The sequence below is a fragment of the Bombyx mori genome, chromosome 10 (genome assembly GCF_030269925.1).
Source record: "Bombyx mori chromosome 10, ASM3026992v2".
Taxonomy (NCBI): Eukaryota; Metazoa; Arthropoda; class Insecta; order Lepidoptera; family Bombycidae; genus Bombyx; species Bombyx mori.
Genome location: NC_085116.1, coordinates 2680150 through 2704177, shown reverse-complemented (window position 1 = coordinate 2704177; position 24028 = coordinate 2680150). Strand labels below are relative to the sequence as shown.

General features: G+C 37.7%; 3 protein-coding genes and 1 long non-coding RNA gene across 7 annotated transcripts in view; 3 read left to right on the top strand and 1 right to left on the bottom strand.

Moving 5' to 3' along the window:
• Positions 1–10307, top strand: part of LOC110385588 (uncharacterized) — a 933915-nt gene extending 923608 nt beyond the window's left edge. Inside the window, exon 4 of the mRNA XM_038013437.2 lies at positions 7066–10307. The gene's annotated coding sequence lies outside the window, so the exon portion shown is untranslated. The remainder of the gene's footprint in view (positions 1–7065) is intronic.
• LOC101736199 (solute carrier family 2, facilitated glucose transporter member 1) overlaps positions 1–10307 on the top strand; it is a 32082-nt gene extending 21775 nt beyond the window's left edge. For both annotated transcript variants that reach the window (XM_038013365.2, XM_038013366.2), the window contains exons 7-11: positions 116–309; positions 4446–4658; positions 5149–5251; positions 6202–6370; positions 7122–10307. In XM_038013365.2, coding sequence (XP_037869293.1) covers positions 116–309; positions 4446–4658; positions 5149–5251; positions 6202–6370; positions 7122–7236 — 794 coding nt within the window. In that variant the 3' untranslated portion in view covers positions 7237–10307. The remainder of the gene's footprint in view (positions 1–115; positions 310–4445; positions 4659–5148; positions 5252–6201; positions 6371–7121) is intronic.
• Positions 10308–11351: 1044 nt separating this feature from the next.
• LOC101736062 (solute carrier family 25 member 35) lies at positions 11352–23229 on the bottom strand. Of its 3 annotated transcripts, none has more exons than XR_009973959.1 (5): positions 22918–23057; positions 14883–15172; positions 13962–14212; positions 12131–13003; positions 11352–11853 (listed from the first exon to the last, which is right to left on the bottom strand). XR_009973959.1 is itself a non-coding variant. In XM_038013228.2 (5 exons), exons 2-5 carry the CDS (start codon positions 15155–15157, stop codon positions 11507–11509), a joined length of 939 nt encoding a protein of 312 aa, XP_037869156.1. In that variant the 5' UTR covers positions 15158–15172; positions 22918–23220; the 3' UTR covers positions 11352–11506. The 3 variants fall into 3 exon arrangements, 2 of the variants coding, with proteins under 2 accessions (XP_037869156.1, XP_037869155.1); XM_038013228.2 differs by having other exon boundaries at positions 11352–11700; positions 12785–13003; positions 22918–23220; XM_038013227.2 differs by lacking the exons at positions 11352–11853; positions 12131–13003; positions 13962–14212; positions 14883–15172 and adding exons at positions 16185–19967; positions 20713–20855; positions 21851–22177; positions 22270–22512 and having other exon boundaries at positions 22918–23229.
• On the top strand, positions 23080–23791 carry LOC110385923 (uncharacterized). Its single transcript, XR_002431173.3, has 2 exons — positions 23080–23233; positions 23328–23791. It is a non-coding gene; the product is annotated as an uncharacterized LOC110385923 (long non-coding RNA).
• The last annotated feature ends 237 nt before the right edge of the window (positions 23792–24028 follow it).

The window sequence follows — 24028 nt, the reverse complement described above, 5'->3', positions numbered from 1 at the left end:
CCCTTCGTTTGAGGGTTAATTTACTCGTCGAGCCCTTCGTCACAAGCGACGGGTTCGACGAGAACGATGACCGGGGAAACCGTACAGATGCTTGGTAATTCACCTTCCTTAACAGAGTTGAGTCGTCTCCGCGGTGTTTCAATGAGCCTGCTGGCGTCAGAGCTGGAGACTCTTCGTGAGGAAGCGGCCACGGCGTCCGTCGTCCAGCGCTACTCGATGCTGCAGGTGGCGCGGGAGCCTGCCCTGCGCCTGCCGCTGCTCCTGGTGGTGGCGCTACAAGCGGGACAGCAGACCAGCGGGATCAACGCGGTTATTACTTCTTCCTTGTTTTTTCAATATGGCAATCAGCTTCTTACCATGCTATTGTTGCCAGAGTTAATAAAAATCTTAAATTATTACAATATATACATACGTGTGTCTATCTAAAAAGATATGCAGCGGAATAAGATGAAGTTGATTTATTTGAGACTGTAATCTGTAGGGATAAAATTGAAGTAAAACGAGATGAGATAAGATGAAATAAAGTTTCGGTAAAATTGTGCTTAGTTAATGAAATTTCAGTTGACTTTTAGGCAGAACCCGAAAAGCGACTTTCAGCGGTTTTGTATCATTTTCTCATACTTATGCATTTTATTACCGTTGTTACACGTTCAAATCTGAAGAAACACAAAAATAACAAAATAACACACACACACGACTTTTGCCATCGCGTTCCCGCCCAAAATCGCGATAATCACTTGTCAGCTTGGATAGATTTATTTTTTATCTATTCAGACCAGTTAAAGGATCTTGCCCATAAAGGTCAAGTCTTGTACTTCAAGCTCAAACCTATAAGGGCCGCTAAAAATAAAATCAAATGTAAGAATTTCATAAACCTGTTGAGACAATCCGAGAAGCCATGTTCTTTCCCTCATATTTGTGCTTGTGTTACACTATACAAAAAAAAATAAGAAAAAAAAACACACACACACCCTTGAAATCTCTTTATCGCTCGGATTTTATGACCTGGTAACTAAGACCTTTCAGTCATGTCTTATTTTATTTTATATTCTATATTTTATGAAAAATGATAATATGGAGTGAAATGAAATGAAAGGAAGATGATTAATTTGGGACATTAATCAACTGGGATGAAATTAAATGAAATGAGATGATATGATATGGGATGAAATATATCTCCGAATGAATGATGAATCTCATTAAAATGGTGGTCATTTACTGAGTTTTTTTCAGTGGACTTTTTGGAGGATCACGAGAAGTTACATCCAGCGGCTTTGTTTCATTTTCCCACATTTTTGCACTTTCACAGATATTAAACAGTTAATAAACCACCGATACTATATATTTAAACCTGAAGAAACACTAAATAGACAAATTAAAGCAAATCACACAACTTCACTCCTCGCGCTCCTGCCAAAAAGTCCGCCAAATTTTTATCACAGATACTATATAGATTACAGATTCTCCATAGATTACACGCTGAAGTACAAACATATACTGACATTTAAGATCGTGGATTATACACAGGAGTATTACCATACGTTAAAAAGCGAGTTTTCTTCTTTTTTTTTGGTTTATAAAAACTCACATCAATAACTGCCGGCAGCTCACGTCTACAGACATTTACAGTCATTGTTAATACTGAAATACCGAAAAGAAGGGTTTGTTGCGTAATTTTGTTAGCCCATGAAATTTTACGTAATAAAAAAAAACATGCTGGAGAAATGGCGATGCAAGTTGGAGAGTGTTGGCCTAAAAATCAGCAGATCGAAAACCGAACATCTGTTCTGTGATTTTGGCGGTCTCTCCAATTTTACAACCATTTCCCTCGACGGAACACCTTTGCCAGTATGTCAAGACTTCCGATACCTAGGGTCTGTTATCCAAAGCGACGGTGAACTGGATCGTACTTTTTTTTTTTTTTTTTATGATTGAAGGATTACTGGTGGCCCGGAGGCCTTTCCAGTTTCACCAGGACAGGTGGGCGAGCAAAGGCTCAGCCAGGAGGGGTGGGATTTGCTAACAGCTACCCGAGCGCCTCCGAAGGAGACCTAACAGCTCAAGAGCAGCTGCTTCGCGAATGAATCTACTACCGGATCGGAATCGCGACCCGCTGAGAAGATCCGGCGAGAAACTCAGCGAGCTGATTCATGGGTTAGGTTGCACGGCGAACTCTTTGTCGAGTTCGACGAGTACGGTTACCGAGGTCCCTAAGCCTGCTCCTAGAGCTGAAGGCGTCTAGTGCGAAGGTTATTGGATCTGATGGATCCGTAAGGACGTGTCTAGGGCGTCGACGGTGACTGGCTCCTGCATGATCAGGATTCGGGGAGTAGTCAGCGGCGGCTACGATAAGGCGATTATCATGACGCATAGCCTTATCGAAGTACCGTTCCGACGCTGACTTCATGTATTTCTGTATAGATTCGAGGCCCAGGTCGTCGTGTAGGTCAACGTTCCTCACGAACCACGGAGCTCCGACGGCTAACCTGCAAAAGCGGGATTGTAGAGATTGAAGGGTGTCTATGTGCGTGCGGGCCGCGTGAGCGAACACCACACTCGCGTAAGTCATGACGGGCCTTATGCAAGTTTTGTAAAGTGTCACCTTGTTCCGAAGGGACATTTTACTCCGCTTACAAATCATGGGGTAGAGTCTACCGAGAATAAACGCGGCACGGTCACGGACTGATTTTATATGCGGGCGGAATGTCATCGATGCATCCAGGGTAACGCCCAGGTACTTGACCTTCCTGGCCCAGGGTATGGATTGACTAAAGAGAGTAATCGGGGGTGTGAGATTCCTCCTCCTAATACGGGAGGAAATCCGTGTGGAGCTTCCCCTCTGAAAGAGCACCGCAGTACTTTTCGCTGGGTTGATGTCTATGCGCCATTTTCGGAACCACTGTCCTAGGGCTAGGGCTGCGCTCTGAAGCTTCTTCGCGATTAGGGACTTGTTTCTACTGGAATAGTAAACAGTCGTGTCGTCGGCGAATAAAGCTAAATGGGTCGGCGGCGACCGGGGAATATCGTTAACGAATAAGCTAAATAGGAGGGGTGAGAGGACAGAGCCTTGTGGGACTCCAGCTGTGAGAGGTCGTGGGGAGGAGCGGGTTCCCTCGACTCGATATCGAAAAGAGCGGTTCGACAAGAAGTCCCGTATGATGAGCACGAGACTATCCGGCACACCCATGTTGAATAGTTTGAAAATCAAACCGTTGTGCCAGACTTTGTCGAACGCTTTTGCGACGTCGAAGAAGAGAGCTCCCGTGTATAACGGTTTTGGTCGATTAAGCCCCACAAGAATGTGCTCCGTGAGGCGGTGCACCTGTTGAACGCATGAGTGATTTGTACGGAATCCGAATTGTTCATCGATGAGAATGCCCTTGGATGAGACGAAGTCTCTGAGGCGTTTGTAGAGCAGACGCTCATACAGTTTGCCTAGAGACATGAGGAGGCTAATCGGGCGGTAGCTCGTCGGATGATTTTTTGGTTTACCGGGTTTATGTATGCCGATAACGTCCGCTTTTTTCCACACCGCGGGAAAGATACAGTTCGCCATAGCGGCATTGAAAATAGATGCCAACATCACGATGAGTTGGACGGGTAGAAGTTTAATAACGCGGTTGGATATACCGTCGGAACCGGGAGCCTTGCGAGGACGTAGGTCTTTGATCAAGTCTTTAACTTCCATCGGGGTGACGGGTGGTAACACATCAGAGGGTGGCAAGGAGGCTCTGCGTTCTACCTCACTGTCTACGGATCGTACTGTGAGGCACAGAATTGACGCAAGATGGATGAAATGGCGGCAGGTCACGGGCACCATATGTGACTCACACATTCCTCTTCCCCTAAAGGGGAAGATATATAAGACCTTAATAAGGCCTGCCGTCTTGTATGGATCAGCTTGTTGGACAACAAAAGTGGCGGATGAAAGGCGATTGCATGCAGCAGAGATGCGAATGTTGCAATGGATGTGTGGAGTAACGAGAATGGATAGAATACGGAATGAATATGTTAGAGGAAGTCTGAAAGTGGCACCTGTGACAGAGAAGCTGAGGAGTGCGCGTTTGGGATGCTATGGACATGTGATGAGACGAAATGAAAATGAGGTTGGTAAGACAGTGTTAACTATGAGTGTGGAAGGATATAGAGGAAGAGGTAGACCTAAGAAGAAATGGATGGATTGTGTGAAAGACGATATGGGTAAGAGCGAAGAAATGGTATATGATAGAAGAGTATGGAAGGAGAAAGCATGTTGCGCCGACCCCAAGTGATTGGGAGAAGGGCAGGAAATGATGATGATGATGATGATCCAAAAAAAACGTCACTTGACTTCAAAAAAATCTAAATGGCGCTCAGACCAGTCGTCCCCTAAGTCATTTTTCTTTCGCGCTCATATAAACGATTTATAACAAATTCATCGAATTATTTCTCGATAAAATTTCCAGGTGTTCTACTACTCGCAAATGATGTTCGAGCAGGCCGGTCTGACGGCGTACCAGGCTCAGCTGGCGACGATAGCGGCGGGACTCGTGAACGTGTGCACAGCCGCGCTCATGGTGCGCCTCCTGCCGCGCGCCGGCCGCCGCCCCCTCGTGCTGCGCTCCGTGCTCGCCGCCGCCCTCCTCCTGGCCGCCCTGGCCGCCGCCCTTAACTACATGGTCGGTTTCTGGAGCGGTCGTACGACAAACTGATCGTTGGATCGACTAATTATAGGACAAACTGATCATTGGATTAACTATTAATAGGACAAACTGTTCATTGGATCAACTATTAATAGGACAAACTGATCATTGGATCAACTAATAATAGGACAAACTGATCTTTGGATCAACTATTGATAGAACAAACTGATCATTGGATCAACTTTTAATAGGACAAACTGTTCATTGGATCAACTAATAATAGGACATACTGATCATTGGATCAACTATTAATAGGACAAACTGATCATTGGATCAACTATTAATGGGACAAACTGATCATTGTATAAACAATTAATAGGACAAATAAAAAATCGACAGTTTCTAGATTTACAACTACGCTTTAAAATGTGAACTCTTTTGAAGATTTCACGAGTCAATAAAGAAAACCAACGAGCCTCTACATATTATATTCCGTTAAATTATATTCCGTTAAATTATATTTCAGGACGCGGCGCCCTGGATGCCGTACGTGTGCATAGTGGCCGTGTTGTCTTACGTCAACGCGTACGGGTTCGGTCTTGGACCTATAGCGTATTTTATTGCGTCCGGTGAGTTCATACTTAACATATTTCGACCTACAAATATTTGAAGGTTTAGTTATAAGTATAGATGTTGCAAAATAGTAATATAGAATATAAAAATGGGTGAAATCCATAACTTGAATTAATGAGTTTTTGTTTTGCTAACGGTACGTGCTGTCACGCCTACATTGACGCGTATACAGATTGGTCACTCACACAACTAAAGCGCACCGCGCAGTCGTACTTAGCAAACAAATATACCAAATTTAAAATTCAGTCAACATTTAGACCGCGCGCAGCACTGTTCTGCCAATAGGGAATTCGGAAGTCAGTCAGTGAAATAATGTATGTAAATTAAGTTCTTTTAAATAAAAAGTAGGGAAGTGTGCAAAGTGCTTTTTTTTAAATCAATGCAATAGAACGTCTTGAGAAGCGCTCTCCTCCCGATCCACTGGTGATTTTAGCTACCCCAAGCACCGGTCATCGTTCTCGTCGAACCCGTCGCTTGTGACGAAGGGCTCGACGTGTAAATTAACCCTCAGACACAGCCCACTGAGTTTCTCGCCGGATCTTCTCAGTGGGTCGCGTTTCCGATCCGGTGGTAGATTCTGCGAAGCACGGCTCTTGCTAGGGTTCGTGTTAGCAACGTCGGGTTAGTTAGCAACGGGTTTGAGCCCTGCGAGCTCATCTACTAGTTCGGTGAATCTAGAATAACCTACCTATTTCTGCCGTGAAGCAGTAATGCGTTTCGGTTTGAAGGGTGGGGCAGCCGTTGTAACTATACTTGAGACCTTAGAACTTATATCTCAAGGTGGGTGGCGCATTTACGCTGTAGATGTCTACAGGCTCCAGTAACCACTTAACACCAGGTGGGCTGTGAGTTCGTCCACCCATCTAAGCAATAAAAAAACCCCTCGAGGTTACTATAATAGGTAGGAAAAGAAAAAGAAGTTGGCAATTTCTACAATTCGTTTCAGAAATGTTCGAGGTGGCGCCGCGCCCCGCCGCCATGGCGTGGGGCTCGTTGGCGAACTGGGGGGGGAACTTTCTCATCGGAATGTCCTTCCAAACGATGCGGGACACCATCGGCGCCTACTCCTTCTTGTTGTTCTCCGCCGTTACCGCAGCCCTGTACGTTTTTATGAGGTCAGTTATTTTGAAATTTTGATAATTAACTTTAGCGCACGATCATCAGGTTTAGATTAGGATAGTTGAGCTTAATATTTAATCGAGTTGGTTTTTTATTCATATCTAAATACGTCTACTATATAATTCTTACGCACATCACTCCACCTCTCTATAAGATCTGTAAGTGCGAGCGAGACAGACAGATCAATATGATTTATGACCCAAAGCCTCAGTTCATAATGCGTCGACTTTAATAGTCGCGGCATGCCCTTTCGTTATCTCTGTCTCGCTCACATCTCATACGTCTCTTTCTGTCTCGCTAACGTCTCCTCACTCTGCGCATCCATCATATACAACCCTGTATATGATGGATGGTTTTTTTGTATTCCACTATTTGGCCAGTCGTTCACAACTACTTAGCGTTACGTAATTACTAGAGCCCATAAATATCACATCGTGAAAGCCGCCAGTTTCTTTGAGACGTGAGGTTGATCTAGAATTCTCGATTGTATTGTAGAATTTGTTCGAATTCATAGACCCTCATCCAGAAGTCAGGAGCGCTAATAGCTGCACCACGGGTTAATCAACATCGGTTAAACGGTCGGGTTAATGTAACCAAAATCCTTTAAAACTATTACTTTTTACATTACGTTATTTGTGACTATTTAAATTGTCTATATGGACCGAAGAGGTTATCATTATCATTAAAATAGAATAGAAAAAAAGAAATAGAATTTATCATTAAAATATCAACTTGTATGTTTTGCAGACTGTACTTCCCCGAAACACGAGGAAAGACTCCGGCTCAAGTATCACTCCTATGCAGCCAAGGGTTCCGCTCCAGACCCCTCAGTACATCACAATTGCGTAATGCTGACGTATGATGTTATCGCGTACAGACTGTTTATTCTAGTATATTATTCGCGTATTTCAGTGTCTCTATACATTTTATAAACTAAGACTGGCTTGGTTTCTATTCTATTCTAATATTAATAATATTAGAATCCGACTGTTCATTAGTCTCTCTGTTAGTTTTTTTAAAGATTTATTAATTCTTACCCATTATAGTTAGTAGAAGTTGAACTTCGTAATGTAGAAAATTGTTTTGTTATTAAATGTGATTGTACTAAGACGCCATAAATCGCGATAAGCGTGTTAGCCAAATTATTAATGTATGTAATTTTTTTTATAAATTCTCCACTGATAGTCGTACGAAAGAATAATTCTAGAAGAAATTTATTTTATAATTAAAGATAAATCGACGTGTGCATAATGCTCAATAACATAATAGTGTTAAGCAGAATTCTACCAAAATGAACGCTTCCATCATTTTATACGTTATAGTTTATTATATAAGTATTGTAAAGTAATCAATACTACTATGGTTATACGGTTTAATCTTTCGTTTTGAATTGTCATCATGCGACTGATAATGAAGGTGTAATTAGTGGATGTTTTGTGACTACCGTCATTTTTATATAAAAAATATATCGAGCGGTGAATGATTACTTGGTTTAAGCGACATTTCGCTTAATCCGCGACATTTACCTTTGTTTTTTTTTTCAATGTAGGCAGACGAAAATACGGCTCACCTGATGGTAAGTGGTCATCGTCGCCCATGGACGTCAGTAATGCCAGGGGCAGAACCAAGCCTCTGCCTAGCGCTGAGTACTCTCCGCAAGCCTCGTTTGAAGAAGGACCTGTTATTAAAGGTCCGTTTTATTTGGTATTAGTATCAAGAATTCGATGTTTTAAATTGAACATCAATTTAATTATTATATAAAATACCCCATTTAAATAGTCGAAGAAGTTTTTTTGCTATGATTTATTTTTCAAATTTTAAACTTTAAATAGCTTCTCCTGTAAAGTTGCAAATATATCGCTTAAAGCAAATAATCTTTTATCCCTCGATATTTATTCACGTTTCATTTGGTACCGAACGAACTAATAGCAGATTATTAACTTCTGACAGTTTCACTTAGTAAAGGTGAAAACCCAATACGAAACAATTTAAAAAAAAAATGGGGAAAAAGTCACGCATGGTCATCTGGCCCCAATTTAGTACTCCCTGTGTTACGGGTATCTGAGAGATAAACATATTTATTTACGTTTAAATATACACATATATAGATAATAAACACCCAGACAAAAAACAAACGAACCTGTGTACTTAGTGCGAGTTTTTTAACGTTGTCGCTAGCGTAAAAGTTAACTAAAATTTGTATTGAGTTGATCGTTTGCCTACGTTTGCCGCTAGAGGCGCTGTTCTAACTGCATACAAATTTCAGTTAACTTTTACGCTATCGAGAACGTTAAAAAACTCGCACTAAGCACACAGTTCATCACACTCAAGTCCGTCAAATACCAATAAGAATGACAATAGAAAACGCAAAATGAAGCCGAATAGTAGTTGTAATTACGTCAAAGACTCGCCTTAATCGGAGACAATACTAAGTATTGTCACTTTACATAAATATAATCTTTATCCACCAATTGTTACTTAGTTGTCGTTTATATTAAACAATTTCAAAGTACAAATCTTCTTAAATAAATTTAAAATTATATAAATTTACTGTAAGCTTCGGTGTAATGTTTTAGGTTACATAGCACAAAATATATATAAATAGCTTATATCAACTTTCACTCTGCGATATAAAATGTTTACTATTCAATTTTAATATTAATGTGTAAGTAAAACGAATCAAATTCGTGTTCGCAGTAATCCGAATTGAACCTTAACTATGAAGATATAAAGTATAGTTTGAAATTAATTATATACAGGGTGTGTAAAAAGCGTTTTCGAAAACGAATATATATACAGGAGGTATTTTTTTATTGAGCATCAGCATTAAAATACTTCCAACTTCCGTTTGGGGACAGGTATACAATATATTAGCACGAATTTTCGAAGATATACGCCAAATGATGTGCTAACATTAGGTAAAACTGTCGCAAATTTAAAATCTCAGAGTTTTCCTTAAATTTATTTAGAGAAAGATCTTTATATAAAGAAAACCAAATCCCGAACACAAAATAGAAATAAACGACAATATTTTTATCAATATTTTTTATTGCCCCTGTAGGCAGACGTGCATCCGGCCCACCTGATGGCGAATGGCTACCGTCGCCCATGGACTTCAGCAATGTCAGGGGCAGAACCAAGCCGCTGCCTACAAAATAGATAGATTATATAGTATAGTATATAGTAGTATTTAGTAGAATAGGTTATATTATAGTATGTTCAAGTTTCGCGTCAAATGCAACTCTACGCACCGCACTACTAGTACTAGTAAAATATCGACCGTGAGTTTTTTATTTTATTTTATCATATCAGAAATCACCTAGCGGTATTCGTTTTCGAGAACTTTCTCAATCCATTCCGAGACACTACATAGATTTAAACTATGACCAATACCAAACTGTAATCAAATCACGGCAGAAATAGGGTGGCGGTTTCTACCCGTGCGGACTCGCAAGAGGTCCTACCATCAATAATTACAAAAATTATAATTTTGCGGGTTTGAGTTTTATTACACGATTTTTATTTGTAAATATTTCGATTAAAATGGCTGAGCTATAGGCTTTTGTTATCTTTAAAAAAAAAACAGTTTTTGTGCGCTTACGTAGCCATGACTGCGTGGTCACGCAAATAGGTACTCTTTGCTTGGTATAAATACACAAGTTTATAATCCGTATGTTTTTTTCTTTTTTATCGTCGGAAGGTCAGCGTGAGTGTCATATAATTTTTAACGCACAATCTGTTTCAAAGTTCTTTTTTGAAATTTAATTGTAGAACGTAAAATTATATTGAAGAACAATCCGTCGCACCAAATTAGTTTTAGAAAGATTACATTTAAAAAAAAAGACACTATATTTACTTTAATTTTCCAATGTAATATTACGATACGTCCGTTTGTTAATCGACGACTTTATAATAAAGTTTTTAAGTATATAACTCTTCTATTGTTTTATTTTATTTATTGCTGATGTAGGGGAATTATACCCCGCCCCGCTTAGCTCAGTATGCATTTATTGTGCATATAGTAATGAGCAGCATACGTTAGTCAGTCAGTGGTCAACGTGCAGCGATCCACCGCGGTCGCTGACGCGAATAAATATGTAATTACAAGTAATGTTTTATTGACCGCTCCGATGAGGTTTATGAAGGACAACACGCAAAAAACAACCAAAGCACACGCCTCCTCATCCTTCATCTCCCAATAAACCTCACACTGGTGACCCCGACGTGATTAGTAACGACGCTTAGTAAGCTAAGCGGGGCGGGGTATCATTCCCCTACACTGATAAGGCGATAAGAGTGTTTGCGAGTCCGATTCCGTCAACGGAAAGTAGACTCTGTTGTTATCAGACATTCGGTTTTATTTATGTTGCTTGTACAAAAGCAGTTTACGACTGGTGGGGTGCTGCAGAACTAACCTGTTTAGTTTTTTTTTTTTTTGTGAATGATGGATTACTGATGACCCGGGTGCCTTTCCAGTTTCACCAAGACAGGTGGGCGAGCAAAGGCTAACGGTATGCAGCAGTTTGGTTCTGCCCCTGGCATTTCTGAAGTCCATGGGCGACGCTAACCACTCACCCTCAGGTGGGCCGTATGCTCGTCTGCCTATAAGGGCAATAAAAAGAAAAGGCTCAGCCGGATGAGTGTTGCCACATTCATCAACGTTGTCATGTGACGTAAGAGTGAGAACTTGCCCAAAATGTTAGTTATGGTCATACTTCATAAATATTCAATATGTATTTATATTGGATATGCATTAATATGTAATGTTCCTAATTTATTCTTTTTGCATTAGTAATAGAATTCGTTTTGTTATTCCTTAGGATAATTTTGTGCTAAAGTCTGTTTGCTTTTTGTGATTAAAAAAAATATATTTTGCAGGTTTTTTTTTACAATACCAAATAAATTTCTCAGGACCGATACGTTTACTGTTTAGAAGCAATAAAATATAATAATTGTTTATTTATAATAAAATAATTGTTTAATACATAATTATTTTTAATAATTCATATAAATCGTTTCCAACATTAAATATTAAAACTGTACATACAGATATATTTAATAGTCCGTATTACTATTTAATAGTGATACCTGTCAAAAAAAACATTAGTATTGCCATAACAATAAATAGGTTACTACTTCCTTAAGTAGTCTTCTAATATCTTAAGCTGGTCCCAGCACACCAACAGCAGGACGGTGTGCGGCCCGAGTCTCATGTAGTTGGCCCCGACTCCCTTGTACAGGGAAGAAGCGCCTTCGGACCTCACCATCTTGACGAAGCAGTCGATCATCCCACGGTACAGCCGCCCGCGGTTGTTGGCGTCCACAGCTGTGTACATACGTTTTGAGAGTCTTGTTTTATTTATTGTATTAATTGGCGAATTCGCTCACGGCTCGCTTAATATTAAGTGGTTACTGGAAACCATTGATATTAGGTCGAAGTTACGCTGTTTCTCAGCAGCAGTAGACCAGATGGCAGTACCTATCTTTTTTTTTTTATGATTGAAGGATTACTGGTGGCCCGGAGGCCTTTCCAGTTTCACCAGGACAGGTGGGCGAGCAAAGGCTCAGCCAGGAGGGGTGGGATTTGCTAACAGCTGCCCGAGCGCCTCTGAAGGAGACCTAACAACTCAAGAGTAGCTGCTTCGCGAATGAATCTACTACCGGATCGGAATCGCGACCCGCTGAGAAGATCCGGCGAGAAACTCAGCGAGCTGATTCATGGGTTAGGTTGCACGGCGAACTCTTTGTCGAAGTACCTATCTATGCGGGCTCACAAAACCCCCTACCATCAGTAATTACGCAAAATATACGTTTTGTAGGTTTTTTTTTATTAGAAAATTTTATTCCCTCATCATGACAGTTATTGCTGAGTGAATGTTAATTACGTATATCATTAAAGCTTTAGTATCTGAATACGGGATTCGAGCATCGAATTTGAAATTTAGATTTTTAATATTCATTAATTTATTGTGATAGTCAACTCTCCATAGACATGGCTCACTGAGTTTCTCGTCGGATCTTCTTAATGGGTCACGATTCCGATTTGGTGGTAGATTCAGCGAAGCACTGCGCTTGCTAGGGCTAGTTATAGCAATTCTCTCAGGTTGAGCCCGTGAGCACACATATTGGTCCGCGTGAAGTTGGAATAGCCCCACTACCAACTATTAAGTAGGGAGAAAAAAAAGTCCTCTTCGAAATCGTCGATTACGACGAAGAGTTCGACAAGCGAATTAACTCATAGACACAGCCCACTGAGTTTCTCGCCGGATGAGGTTGAGCCCGTGAGCTCACCTACCCGTCGGGCCGTAGCTGGAATAGCCCCTTAGGCTACCAGCGAATAGGAGGAAAAAGGAGGGGAAAGGGGGGGAAAGGGTCGGTTCACCTAAGAAAAAGTTCTGAGGCCAACTTGCCTTGATTAGACAATCTAGTAGCGACAACGTCGAAAGGGTTCAAGCACAGCGTCATCACGAGGCCGCCGAGGTTTGCGCCGGCGAAGGACAGCGCCAGCGGTGACGTCACAAACACGTCGTGTGCCCGAAGCCATTCTTTCGCATAGGTGAAGCTGACCATTTGCGAGCTGCTGCCCACAGCGCCTCGCGGTATTTGAGGGTAGATTCCTCTGAACAAACCTGTCAAAAAGTCGTAAATCGTTACCGGGCTATAATTAGGATATGATTAGCTATGACTTTTTTATTCCTACCGATAGCCTTGAGAGGCTATTTCAGCGTAACCTTAACTAGTAGGTGAGCTCACGGGGTTCAAACCTGACGACGTTGCTAACACGAACCCTAGCAAGAGCCGTGCTTCGCAGAATGTACCACCGGATCGGAAACGCGACCCACTGAGAAGATCCGGCGAGAAACTCAGTGGGCTGTGACTGTGGGTTAATTTACTCGTCGAGCCCTTCGTCGCAATCGACGGGTTCGACGAGAACGATGACCGGGCTCTGACCGATGTCACTTGCCGTTTCTGCGTCTACGTCTACTGAAGCTTTTTTATACTCACCTTATCCCACTAGGTGGGGTCGGGACAGCGATTTTTTCTCTTCCATTCTCTTCTATCAGCCGTCATCTCAACACTCACTCCTCTCTCTTTCATATCGTCATTCACACACTCTATCCATGTCTTCTTCGGTCGACCTCTTACCCCTTTATCTTGCATTACCATTTCCATACATCTCCTATTTAATATTAATAATAAACATCGTATGTAATATTTTTAATATGAAATCGTATGTCAATTATTTTATACATAAAAACTTTCTTCCTTCGAACCGGAATGTATGACGATTAAGTTTTTATTTATTTATTTTTTGCTTTGTTGTGTGGACGAGCTCACGGACCACCTGGTGTTAAGTGATTACCGGAGCCCATAGACATCTACAACGTAAATACCACCACCACCATCTGCCTATTTCTGCCGTGAAGCAGTAATGCGTTTCGGTTTGAAGGGTAGGGTAGTCGTTGTACTTACTGTAAAAACTAAGACCTTACACTAATTTAAACAATAAATCTGTCTTCATTAAATAAATGTTTTTGACGTCACCTTCCTATTGTCAACCTCCTATTATTTGTTTCGAGTTCGTACCTTTAATACCTTCTCGTCTATAAATGTCAGCTAAAGCCCCCGCGGTGCCAGCATGCTGGTGCTGGTGGCCAACAGCTATAGCCCTGGCAGCTTGAGCTTGGAGCCTCGTCTTCACCAAGAAGAACGGGGTGCCAGCTATAGATCCAAGGGCTCCACCTATTCCCGCAGCCGTTGCACCTTTGATGATTGAAGTGCGCCCCGACTTGTCCGTGGTTAGCCCACGTCGTTCGCTGATACGGTAAACGCCCAACCTAACAAACCAACATACGGTATAGATCAGTGTTTCCCAAATTTTTTTGTTATGCCCCACCGTAACTAAAATTTTTTGGCCCCCCATACATCATTTTTAACATAAAAAATTGATTTGTTCACTTAAGAAACATAAATGATAGGTTTTAGGAAGAAATCACTACGAAATTTTTATCAGAACACACATATTACAGTAAGTAATGTTTAAAAAAAAATAACTAAAAACTGAAATTCAAATTTAAAATAATTTGAATACAGATTGTCTATATTAATCTAGTGCGATTGCCCCCTTGTGGGGCGTGGGCTCCACATTGGAAAACACCGGTATATATGTTGCATAAATAGCGTGTTATTATAAAGCAAACAGGATTGCATATCGAGGTGTAAAAGGCTATTTCGTTTAAGCTAGACTTCGTTTAATGCGCGACATTTCTTTTTGTAATTAAAAGTCCGTTTCATTTGATATTAGTATCAACAATTCGATACTTTTAATTGAACTTTAATTATGCTTACCACATTCAAATAGCTCAAGAAGTTTTTTTTTTTAATTATGTTTTTACCAAATTTTCAACGTTAAATGGCTTTCCTGTAAAGTTGCAACAATGTCGTTTTAGCCAAATAGCCTTCACCCGTCGACATATACAAAATTTATGACATCGATAAAATTCTCACCGAAATGTGTTCAAAAAGAACTGGAACCCAAGCATAGCCGGTAATCCACTTTGTAGAGCAGCCATACCCTCAGTTCTAGCTATCACAAACAGCCCGTGAGGTACGTTTTTATAAAACACAGCATGGTGGCCTCTAGCTTTCATTTCTCCTTGTAGTTGAAGTCTAGTCTTTACCACCTCTATAGGGTTTGTGAACATTGTTGCGAACATAGCAGAAACTCCACCCATCAAAAGATCTGTGACGTCACGGCCGACGCCATCTTGTCTGGCAGCCATTTTGCGAAATTGTTCCTGGAAATGCAACAGTTAAATTGTGTGACGCGTGTATACTCGTAGATATTACTATAGTAGCATTGAGCAAATTGTGGCAGTGTATTCAGGTTTGATGATAAGCATATTTCTTCTAAGATCTTTCTTTTGCTAAGAAGGGCATTTGCAGACAGCCCATTAGACGTTTAATAGTGACCTGACCCCACTGCTACCTAAACTGAGACATAAGATTAGCACTGTTAATAGCTAGTCCAACTAGTAGATATCCGCAGAAACTTAGTTTGTTGCTGTTCAATAGACAAGGGAATAATATTTGTTGGTAAACTCGTTTGGTTTTGTTTTCGGTCCGTCTCATCTAGTTCAGCTAAAAGTTGGCATTTCCCAGATTGTTTCTGAAAGAGCGTCATCGAAAGTAGTAGGTAATAACAAGCGCGTTTTTTTTTAATTCAGCAATATTCACAGCGTAGCCATTTTTTGACTAGTCTATATCTATACTAATATTATAAAGAGGAAAGATTTGTTTGTTTGTTTGTTTCGAATAGGCTCCGAAACTACTGGACCGATTTGAAAAATTCTTTTTCCATTAGAAGCCGACATTGTCCCTGATGAACATAGGCTACTTTTTTTAATTTTTTTTTTATTTTTTTTTTTTGGTTTCATGTGTGTTTTAATGTTTCCGAAGCGAAGCGAGGGCGGGTCGCTAGTATCTTATAAAAACAAATTCAGATAAATCTGACGTCACAAGCATAGGGATTTAATTTTTTTATCCCTTTATATAATAGTTTTTGTCGTTGACCTCTAAACTATATTAAAATTATTAAAACAATGATTCAACGAAATCTTATTCCAAAAATAGTCTTAATGACCATTTGAAAACAATTAAAATTAGTTATTTAATGATTTGATGATATTGGTAACACAAATCTCTCGGAAGCATTTATAGTTTTTTCCATGAATAGGAAGATTCGTAGCGCCAACCACAGTAGACGATCCTTAAAATTTATTTCATAAAGTTTTAAAATAAACAACAGAATATGATTCAACAAATTTATTTAACATATAAAATTACAACACAACAATATAGTTATATTGACAATTTTATTCAATTAGCTCGGCTATTAACAACTTAAACACTATTCAACAACATAAAAATATTAACAAATATTTTTGTAAATAGTTTTGCAGACGACCAAAGATTTTCGTGTTTGGTATAAAAGTTAACAATTCTAATAATAAATAGCTCACACCGGAAATTAACAAAGAATCAACTCAACAACAAATCAACAAAAATTGCCGCACGTTACTAGAGCGAGAGTGAACGCAACTTTGTTACATTACACGTGACTTTTCAAGATTACAGTGAAAGGTTCTGTTAATTACATCAACCGACATTAGGTAAATGTGACGTTTAACGTCAAATGACAGTTTCGAGTATTTCGGCGGGAAATTCGGAAAACATTTGAAAGCATATGTTTTTTTGTTTAAATTACAATCTGCTATTTACGAATGAACTATCTATTAATAAAATATGGATCTTTAATTTAAAATAATTAAAAAGTATTGCGTTTTAAAATTTTAAACTTTATAGGTAACAGCTTTGATGTTTAGGAACGTTGTATTTGGATGCCTTAGGCGTATATTATGTACTAAATAAAACAGATAAAAAAGTTGACTAATAATCAAATAATCTCATCTTGAAAATGTATTCTGAATTAAGTTGAAGTCTGTATTGTAAAAAAATACTTATCTGAATTGCGTAAGGTTGATTACCTTCTGTAGATAATTGTCGGAATCTTAGATAATAAAACTATGGTTTACGTGAATAAGTCTATTATTGACATATGTTTTATGTAGTACGATTATTAATTATGACCAACATCTGGATATTAAATTATTATCAACATATCATATCCTTGTATCATGTATCACGTCCTTATGGTCTTTAATAAATATTTCTGATTAATTTTAATGGTTCTATATATTTTTTTCTAATATTCATAAAATACTTTGACGGTAAATCTGTACATCATTTACAGTTTTCATATTGTAACAAGTAAAAAATAATCGTAATTTGGGTTCAGCTATTAAAAATTATCGATTTGTACTTTCAGTTAAATGCTAAATATTCACTTTAATATATTATGAGATTGTAATTTACGAGACTACAGACTAATTAGATTCTATTAAAAAAATTATAGGAATCATAATAATACTTTTTTCATACACTGATTTGCGTAACTAACGGCAGGCTATTCTATCACAGGTACTAATGCAATACTAATCTAATATACTTGGTAATTATATCTATCTATATTATACTTATAGATCTGAACTATATGATCTGATTACATCTTCAATAAGATCTATGAATGAATATTTTTCAAGCGCTTTTGTGATTGTGATGATTTTGATTTCGTCCATTATTATTATTATTATTATTAATAACAATATTAATAAGGGAGCCTTATTAAATAAAATCAAAATTGCGTATCCTTTCACATAGAAAGATCTGTGAGAACTGAGTATGCGATAAAAATTTGGCGATGTACAATATTGGCGCAACCACTTCGAGCTACTTATTGAACTAAGAATTTATGAATTTTAAAATCCATTAAAGAATGCTAGATTATTCAATACACTGATATATATAGAATTAAAATAAAATTACAATCACATAAAAGCTTTAGTGTTGTTTGATCATAATTAGAGATATATCTATACATAATGAAGCGTTGATACTTAAAAAAAAAAAAACATACTGTATGATACAGTAGCGGCTAGTATTAGCATGTGCTCTGCAGTCACAGAGATTCAGCTTTTAAAATCAATTAAGTCAATTCTAAGACAAGTATCGACAAAAATGATCGTTTTTTTTTAAAACTGTTAACGACATTGTTCGAGATTTTTTTTTCAGCAGTTACGACTACGTATGTTTTTGATATATTTTATTAACGAAATTTTATTTTAAAGGTCGCATGGATATCAATAAAACCGTTAAAGTCACTTATATACTCATGTACAACTTAAAATATTCGTTGCGAGCCTCAAATGTTCCAACTATAAATTAAAGGCCCACTAATATCTTGATAAAGAAATCGCGTGGATTACACTGGTTATTTGATGAAGCATAATGATTCTAACTGCAAGCCTTTCATGTTATCTGATTTAAAATAATCCGTTTTAAGTAATTTAATAAGCTTTTAAATTTCTTTGAGATTCTGTAAAACGAATTACATTTTATAATACCTCGGTGTTCAAAGTATTATAATATACTATATTTTACTTATTATATACGCGCGATATACTTTTTAAGTTGATTGCCGTTGCATTTTGACATGCTGATTTTGAAATCAAATATTGTTAGAGGTGTTAAATGACACAGATTACTTCCTGCTTTTATAACCACACTTTATAACTGTCAAGTTTTGAATTATTCTTCAAGTAGAGTATTTAACTTTGAACTACCTATTAAAGCTATTTTATTATATGTGAAGACCGAACCATATGTTTGTCTTCAACATTATTTTTGCACTACTTATCATATTTTAGGTTTAGGTTTTCATAGTTTTTATGGTGAGGCTGAGCTAGTCCTATGTCCAGCATTGGACCTATGTGGACTGAAAGATAGATAGATATCGATAGATCCAATAACTACAATATTCTGATTAAATACATGTAGTATGTAGTATTTTATATCAGTTTATATTTGAATATTTGACACGCCGTATCAAAGTGACCTTTGGTAAACTGTAATATTAAATGAACTATGAACACCTATTGATGCATAAAGGATTGTAGACGTTTAAAATAAATAAATAATACAATATATAATATAAAAATGCTAAGTACTAAATCAGATTTTTTGTTTCAAGTCTAAAATTTGGGCGGCAAAAAGGCTTGGTTGTAAACTACTTGAGTGTATGTATGAACCTGTAAGAGTTCAAACCTAGTATCGAAAGAACAGCCCAAAAATTATTAAGTCTAAGTTGTATTGCTGTAAGACAATGCTGTAAAACTATGGAGGGTAGAGGTAAGGAGAACAGTCTCATATGGGAGGAAGCTTGAAAAAGTGTCCCACTTTCAGCACTAAATAACAGTTCAAAAATCCTCCAGAATGGCGCTAGCATAGGCACAAGGTATAATATGAATTGAGCAGTTGTTAACTGATTGAAGTACGCCGAGTTAGGAAATTTAATATATTTAATGATTAGAGTAGTTAGCGACAGTGTAATATACAAGACCTCACATGTTTACGTAGTCTAAATTAATTTCGTCAATATAACCTAAAATTATTGCTGTGGTAAAACGTGGAGACATCGATTGCATTTTCTCATCAGCTTTAAATAAAATACTTTTTGTGATTTTGTAGTGCTTACAGTTCTTTCGTCCTTTTTTATTTCTCTATCTTATTCTAATAACTTTCAGCGCCATTCTTAAAATTTACCCGGTTGCTACTGTAGCGCCACCCTCATTTAGCAGATTTTAACGGACACTTTTTACACTCAGAGACGGTTCTCTTTACCTCTACCCTCCATATGTAAAACATCACAAGCAAGTGAAAGACGATATTCTAATTTGACACATTAACTTTTCAATCGTTTTTCGTTTTTTATAATATTAGATTCGTTCGTTATTTTTTTTTGTAGATCTTTGAGGATGTCCCAGAATACTAGCAGTAGCACTGTGTGCGGGGCTTGCCGTAAGTACGAAGGGCCCATACCTTTATAGAAGGCCGGGATCCCTTCAGTTTTGGTTATCTTCTGAGCGCAGTCTATTATACCTTTGTAGAGGACGCCATTGCCGCTAGCGTCCACGTCTAGAAACAAATTGTGTGTTTTAAGCATTTTTATGCACTTTATATTCAATTCAGGACAGACTCTTAGAGGATATGCTTTGATTATATTGTTGTGTAACATTAATACAAGACGAGAGATTGATTCCGATCCATTAAAGGTGCTTTTAGGTACCACAAGCACCGGTCACCGTCCTCGTCGCTTGCGACGAAGGACTCTACGAGCGAATTAACCCACAGACAGCCCACTGAGTTTCTCGCCGGATCTTCTCAGTGGGTCGCGTTTCCGATCCGGTGGTAGATTCTGCGAAGCACTGCTCTTGCTAGGGCCAGTGTTAGCAACACTCCGGTTTGAGCCCCGTGAGCTCACCTACACGTCAGGGCGAAGCTGATAGCCTCTCAAGGCCATGAGAGATGAGATTAGAGAGAGCTTGAGAGGATAGCCTTGATGTCAGCGTAACCTAACAAGAAGGTGAGTTCACGGGGCTTAAACCTGACGACGTTGCTAACACTAACTCTAGCAAGAGCAGTGCTTCGCAGGATCTACCACCGGATTGGAAACGCCACCCACTGAGAAGATTCGGCGAGAAACTTAGTGGGCTGTGTCTGTGGGTTAATTTACTCGCCGAGCCCTTCGTCGCAAGCGGCGGGTTCGACGGGGAGGCGTCCTAGTTTGGGGCTGTTCATATATTTTCATAAAATAAAATTTCAAAAAACACTTGAAATAAGCTCATATGACTGAGTATTAACAGAGAAAATAAGTTCTTACTTTGATTATACAGTCTGGTCATTATAACATCCATGGGTGTTAACCATACAGTCTTCACGAGGGCACCGATATTGCTTGCAACAAATGCAGAGAGGTATTTTGATTGTTGGAACATGTTGTTATTGTCCATCCATTCTTTGCATCTAAAACAATTTGTTAATGTTTTATTTATACAAGGCGTAATGGAGAGTAGAAAATGGAATGAAGCAATATCTTAATTTAAGCAGAAAATCATAATAATATATCTCATAAAAATGAATGAGAATCTGATGATCGATGATCAGATATGACATTAATACACAAATTGAAATAGATAAAAACAACAAATGTATTGATGCGATTTTTACAGAATTTAAAAGCTTCCAATCTTGAGAATGTTTTGTTGTTATTCTAAGGAATTTTTGTGTAACCCTTAGTTATGGTAGACATCCCACCTGTCAGCTGATTTTAAATTGCATGCAGAGCAAATAATATTAGTCAAATTAAGAATGTTAAATATATATTGCCATTGATGATCTATCACCAACATGACCAAGTAATCTGTCATGTTAGGAAACTGTTCCATTATGCTTTTTAATGAATGGATTTAATCTAGATTAAAATCACAAATTTTTCGTTTATTTGTCATCAGCATTGACAGCAAAGATAAATCTAATATAACAAAATAAAATCCTTATTAACTTATGATCTATTAATTAAATTACTAAAACTAAATTAAACAACAACAGCAGTGAAGAAGTTTTTTATATTTAACATTAATGAAACTAAAATCGGTAATAGGAAAGATGATGGAATTGTCTGTTCGTAAACAATCAATTAATGACATTACTATATCAAGGGGTAAAAGGCCATTTGTTTTAAGAAATATTTCACTTAATATGCAACATATATCTTTGTAATTAAAGGTGTGTTTATTTGGTATTAGCATCAATAGTTTGTTTTTAATTGAACTTCAATTTAGTTTACATAATTCAAATAGGTGAAGATTTTTTTGTTTAATTTTTTCCAAAATTTAAGCTTGAAATTGCTCTCCCAAAAAGTTGCAAGATTGTCGCTTAAACCAAATAGCTTTTCACTCTTCAATATAATAAGGAAGAACCAAACATGAATTGAACAGACAAACAAAATCTTGCCTTACACAGCATATGAAGATATCTGGGCAGCCGATCCTATTGAGTTTCTCATCATCATTCCATGGGCTCCTCTCCATAAACCAGATAGGCCATTCTTCTTGTATATCTTACTTAGAGCAAAGAACATCCCATTATGAGCATGTTGTGTGCCAACAGCAATTTTATCCGAAGAATATGACATCAATTGAGTCTTCACAAGCTGTAATGGACTGCCAAAGAAGGCTCCAGACATACCACTTATGCATCCAAAAAGTAAACTGTTTAGGAATTTAGTATTGTTTTGCTTGTCTCTTAGAAGGCCATGGTTATCTGCTTGTTGGTATATTCCTAGCCTAAAATTGAATGAAGTCACAAAATACTATAGTATAATATGGTTTTTTTTTTAAATAAAAAAATTAATTAATAGCTAGTGTTTTTTTCTTACCTTACTCCGTTAACAACCAACTGAAACCATAGAGCTGGCACCAAACCTTTCTGCAGTGCTATTATTCCATCATGTTTCACTATTGTATACATTGCATGTGGAATGTTTTTGTAATAGACTGCATGCTGACCTCTGGCTCTAAGCTCGCCTTGGAGCTGCATTCGAGTCTTCACAACATCAAATGGGTTGCTGAAGAAACCAGCACCCACTCCCGCTACACCGCCCACAAGGAAGTCCATTGTACTAGGAAATATTCACTTAGCTCTTTATGTAATATGCGAAACGTGTTAAAATTGATAAAATCAAATATCACACAAGCATTTTGTTAGGTTTTAAAAAATCACATCCAATCACACTTGAATCATCAAAAAGAAGACGGAGAAGGAGAGAAAAATATCTCTATCTCTTAAGGTTTTTACTTCATTATAATTTTTAAAGAATGTTATTTAAAAAAAACACTGGCAATTATTTAGCCTAATTACAGAAATATTTTAGAATTATGAATTTGCATTTTTTTACCACGAAATAAACGTGAATGTTACGGTTATATTAAGACACAGAAATTATGATATTTCGGAACAAAAACTCATAACAAAGTGTGCAAAATATCACACAAACACCTTTTAAATTCTGTAAAACAAAACTTACCTATTTAAGAAACTATCATAAAAGATAAGGAGTGTTCATCTTTATTAATTTCATTAGGAGTTCATGAGCACACATCGTGTGACGTTTTTATACTAAAGAAAAGAATCATGTGGAAAAACTATTTGAAATATGATTAAGGGCACTTTTATCTATTTCATAACATTTCGTGAACTGCGTCATTTCATCATTTGGACGTCAAAGTAGGCCTGTCGAGATTTATATTCATTTTAGTTCGATATGTATATCGATTTTAAGGCATTTTTAATACTTGATAAGATCGATCGATGCGTTGAAAAGTTACACAAACTTTTTGTAGGTACGTTTTTTTTTCTAACCAATAAACTGAATATTGACTTTTTGGCAGATGTGAATTGTTTATATTAATTATTATTGTAAATGTTTTTTCTTAGCTTCTATAAAATGCAAAATGCGGGAGAATGGCGGAATGGTGCCGTACGTGGCTTCTAGGGCTTTTCCAAAAAGTCCACTAAAGTCTCAGTAGCAGCAACAACACTTTACTGATCCTTTATTTCATTCCATCCCAACTGATTACAATTTCAAATAAGTTAACTTCAACTTTCGCTGCATATTATTTTTCATATAGCAGAACACAACTGTATGTATTTAATGATTTGAAGAATTTTATAAACTCGACAACAATTACATTGCAAGAAGCCAATTGCAATGCTCAGAAAGTAGAAGAAGAAACGAAAACTTATCAGTACCCTAGGTTTGATTTATAAATAACTAGATTATTTATCGTTGTTCTTGATATCAGATATGAATTATATAGTTGTTTAATGTATGTTGTATTCAATATCAATAACTTCTTTCAAATGGCATCGATTTATTAAAATTTCATTGTAAACATGAATACCGAAATCGATATTTGCATGAAAGTTTGATGCAATTCAGTTCGATACTTATCACTTTTGACATCCCTTGAGCCAGTAAATTGATAAAATCCACAGATAAATAATACAATTGAGAATCAGCTGTGAGCTTATCAGTGGAGCCAGGAGTAGTAGTAGTAGCTTTCTATAAAAGCATATCGTTCAATTGGTGGTGTTTCATACCCGATCCTGTAGACCGAATGGTAAACAGTCGACGT

Coding starts and splice junctions, on each gene's coding strand:
- LOC101736062 (XM_038013227.2), bottom strand. CDS start 22,508: ATGGACTTCCTTGTGGGCGGTGTAGCGGGAGTGGGTGCTGGTTTCTTC. Junction 22,178..22,269: donor TTGGTTGTTAACGGAGTAAG/GTAAGAAAAAAA, acceptor ATTCAATTTTAG/GCTAGGAATATACCAACAAG. Junction 20,856..21,850: donor CAGATATCTTCATATGCTGT/GTAAGGCAAGAT, acceptor AAATTGTTTTAG/ATGCAAAGAATGGATGGACA.